The sequence below is a fragment of the Hemitrygon akajei genome, chromosome 4 (genome assembly GCF_048418815.1).
Source record: "Hemitrygon akajei chromosome 4, sHemAka1.3, whole genome shotgun sequence".
NCBI classification, from domain to species: Eukaryota; Metazoa; Chordata; class Chondrichthyes; order Myliobatiformes; family Dasyatidae; genus Hemitrygon; species Hemitrygon akajei.
Genome location: NC_133127.1, coordinates 75,079,396 through 75,083,841, shown reverse-complemented (window position 1 = coordinate 75,083,841; position 4,446 = coordinate 75,079,396). Strand labels below are relative to the sequence as shown.

At 35.7% G+C, this 4,446-nt stretch overlaps 1 protein-coding gene across 1 annotated transcript; it reads left to right on the top strand.

Annotated features, from left to right (window-relative positions):
* Positions 1-1,021: 1,021 nt before the first annotated feature.
* LOC140725928 (interleukin-8-like) lies at positions 1,022-3,798 on the top strand. The gene is made up of 4 exons (XM_073041855.1): positions 1,022-1,180; positions 1,412-1,547; positions 2,410-2,493; positions 2,800-3,798. Exons 1-4 carry the CDS (start codon positions 1,117-1,119, stop codon positions 2,822-2,824), a joined length of 309 nt encoding a protein of 102 aa, XP_072897956.1. The 5' UTR covers positions 1,022-1,116; the 3' UTR covers positions 2,825-3,798.
* Positions 3,799-4,446: the final 648 nt, after the last annotated feature.

Sequence of the window (4,446 nt, the reverse complement as noted above, 5' to 3'; positions counted from 1 at the left end):
GAGACACCTTCCATTTTATAACATTCTGGGTATAAAATGTGATTGATATTATATTAAACAGTAGTTGGGGATTATTGAAGCTTGCCATTCATCTCATCAATCAGCACTTGAAGCAGAGAAGTACCTTACACGGAGACCAGGATCAGTGTGCAGGCTGAACTCACTCGCTAGTTATGTATTTCCTTCACCGTATGTCATTATTTATTTTGAATGAACTGATCCCCTGTCACTGACCACAGAACATAGGACAGTGCGTGAGGGGAGAAGGTCCTTTGACCCTCAATGTCTGTGCACACAATCCATATCCCTCCATCCCCTGCCTAAACATATCTCTGTCCAAGTGTCTCTTAAACATTAATATCACATCTGCTTCCACTACCTGCTCTATCAGCACATTCCAGGCATCTACCACTCCACTTGCAATTCAATTACAACTGCAATTCAATTAGCTCTGAGTTATTTGTTTAAATGAATACATAACAGATTAACTGTAATCTATATATTTGAATAAATAACATAGCACTGATAACACCAGGCACATAATAGTTGGATTTAAGAAGCGCACTTTAATTCTGCTTTCCAAACTAACTTCCAATCACATATTTTAAAGCTGTAAAAAATCACTTGACCCTTAAATCTCCTTTAAACTTTCCTCATCTCAGACAAAAGCCATACCTTCTAAAATTTGACACTTCAGCCCTGGGGAAAAGATACAGCAACAAATAAATGAATTGTGAACATTTAATAAAATGTAATTTCTTCAAACACTTTAGAAGGATTCTATTTCTGGCTTTGAACACTTGCTGAAACTTTCAGTAAATACCTTAGAGAATTTTAGTCACTGCAGATTAGAAATGGCTAATAGGATTAATATAATTTTATTCCTTTAATAAATGATTGATGTAATAACTGAGTAACCTTTGCTTGTTTTGCTGTTAACAAGTTATTCATATTTGACCACAACCTCTGTAAAGGGAAAACCCAAACTTGCACCAGCTTCTATACATGACATAACCACACAGCAATAAATACAGATGGCATGTACTATTGATCAGATACAGACTGCAAGCAGTACAGCAACAGTCAGAAGAAGATCATTTGAAAAAGTTCATCACCATGAACAGCAAAGTTAACTTCATTGTCCTCACTCTTGTCTTATTGTGTGTGCCTTCCATAAAAGGTAAGAAAAGAATAAACTCAGTATTTTCTTCAGCTACTGTTATCGTAAATCTAATCTTTCTGATGAAATTATATTAGCTCTGAATTATCTGTTTAAATGAATGCATAACAAGATTAACCGTAATCTGTATGTTTGAATAAATAATATAGCACTGGTAACACATAATAGTTGGATTTAAGAAGCACACTTAAATTCTGCTTCCCAAACTAACTTCTAATCACTATTTTGCAGCTGCATCAGTTTTGAAATCAGGAATGGACCTGCGCTGTCAGTGCATCAAACCATCCTCAAATTTCATCCATCCGAAGTTCATGAAGAATATTGAAATTATTCCCAGTGGTCCTCACTGTGAGAATGTAGAAATCATGTAAGTGTTTTTGATAGAATATTTGTAAGCCATGTTTTCCCTGGATTGGATATTGTTTTTAGAAGGTGATTCATAAAATGATAACAGATAGAAATTATTAAAACAATATAAACTATATTTTACTTGGCTAGATATTTTACATTTATCCAAAATCTCTACTTTGTTCAATAACTTCAGAGCCAAACTTGAGAAACATTATCTGTTATTAAATTTCCATTTGACCAAAACCAATTTCATATCATTGGGCCAGAGCTGCTTCACTGAATACATTTTTACGTACGATAGGCATTCTGCAGGCAGATAACAGCTGTGTTATTGTTTAATTGTTTCAGAATCTAACATGAGAAAGCTTGCACTCATGGTTTTCAGTTAAGCAAAATAGTTATCACTACATTCAGACACATCCCACTGCACTGCACTTTGAACTGCAAGAGCAGCAGGAGGGAGGAATTTTTCAAGTACGTTTGGCATCTTGCAGGGAGTAACAGGGCACCAGGCTGAAGCCTGCTACAGCTTAACTACAACTATCCTTTCTGTGATTTACAGTGCACAAGTTTATGTTATCAAATACATCAAAGAAGCATGGTCTGTGAGGGTCCAATACTCTCCAGGACACTGACTACTACGTTGGTGGAACCCTTCTATTCTTTCAATAGGTCCTTTAATTTTGCCACTAGCTCACATAGATGTGAAATATATGCTATCCATAAGAAAAAGGAATCTTTCCTAACACTGGTCAAGATCACAAAAATAGAAAGGATGACAGAATTGTTAGAAATATTGTTGGTATTTTATTGTCTATAGTATTTTAATATATTCAGACAATTGATATAAAATCTGGACATTTCCTCATTTCTTTTAGTGCCACTCTTCAGGATGCTAAGCAAGTCTGCCTGGATCCTGAATCCCCTTGGGTGAAAAAAATTATAAACAAGATAATCAGCCGGTAAGTTTCCATTTCTGAGCAGAATAATGAATTGTGCAAGGGAAGCCTTTAAAAGTTTTACCCTTCAAAATACTCATTAGGCAGGTGCATGCCTAAGTCACATGACCTTTTACATACTTGAAGGAAGAGGCTAATGTTTAATTAGTATACTTTGATGTTTGATCCCAGACTACACATGAGATAAGAATCTTAAGGGAAAGTCACTGATCCCACTACTCAGAAAAAAATAATCTACCAGGTCTTCATTGTTGGCCCCTTATACAACTAAAAATTCACAAACTTTATTCATGTTTTTGTTGTTTACAGTTCCCAGACTGATCCAGTTCAATAAGGAGAAGCTCAGTGTCTGAGAGCGAGGCGGCTGAAATATTATTCATACCAGAGACGCAGAATCTTGCATCCTGTTCAGATCTATGCTGGGAGCTTAACAACCTGTGAATCTGTAACAGGCTTTAAACTGTTAAAGTTTAAACAGTATATTTATATTTACTTATATTTATTTTACTTATATTTATTTATGTGGTGATGATAATGCTTGAGGGAAGATTATTTATAAGTGTATTTATATAGTAAAGACAATGCTTGAAGAATGAAATGCATTTCTTTTGCTACTGAGTCATATCATGCATTATTTTAACAAGCTGTGAATACGTCAGAGATCACCATCACAAATGAGTAGAAAGCAAATTCCAAAATGGTCTTCAGTGGAGCCAACAATGCAAACACAAGTGGTCTGAGCCATATTTGCATGACCAGGGACCAGGTAACGCAAGGCTGCCAGTTCCATATCCTTTCAATGGAGAAGCACGAGACTGCATGTTCTGCAGTCTGGAGCAACAGACAATCTGCTAGAAGAACTCAGTGGGTTAAACTGCATTTGACCTGTTCCAGGGTTTTGACCCGAAACACGGACAACTCCTTTCCTCCCACGGGTGCTGTTTGATCTGCTGATTCCTTCACAATTGTTCATTGTAAACGCTTCAGGTTATATTTAATCAACATTGTAAGGTAAAGTCTACCAACTATTTATTGTAAAATACAACTAAGTATTTATGTATGTCCAATGATTTCATCCAAGGATTACATTTGGCTCCATTATAATAATGTCATCTTGACAACAGGAAAATAATGCTACAGAAATACATCTTTTGATAATATAATGTGAGATTTTCAATGCATTTCATCAACTAGATTTTTATATGTAGTTACTCAGAGATAAATTACTTTGTATTTTGATTGTATGGCATTAAATTTGCTCTTTTAGTTTCAAATAAGCCTAAAATTATTATTATTAAAATATCTGGAGATACCTGAATAATCAGAGTATGAATTTATTGTGTGATATATGCCACAAGCTTGAACTACAATGAATCACAAAAAGAATATAATCATTGTAAATATCATGGAGGGATGGATTTATGGTGACAGTACTTAAGAGTTCCGTGTAAATATTGTCTGCTATAAAACTCACTAGAATGAGGGACAACATTGTGCTGGAGTCTCCTATAAGTAATTAGCATCTCGTCTTCTGCCAAGAACAAAGTGACAGAAGCTTGGGAAGTGAAGTTGATGGTTCACAAAGCACATGTACTTTGTGCTGCCTGAACCTTCCTTGTCTTCCCAGAACACCACCCTAGTTCTCCAAATTTCTTGTCATCGGCTCCTGAATCTCTGCTAGCTCAAACCTCATTAAAATCCACTTCACCAGAAAAATGATAGGTTCAGCAGTGTGAACCTTGGCTTGAACAATCAAGCATGATTCAGTCTTAATATATACAGTATATAAGTTTTAATGCTCTTGGCTTTTACAAGAGATTCTGGTGCTGGTAGATTTCAGTCCAACATTGAAATGAGGCAAAGGAAGGGACAAGAAATTAAGGTAAAATGCCAGCACAACACACACAAAATGCTGGAGGAACTCAGCATGTCTGGCTGCATCTATGAAGAGGAAAA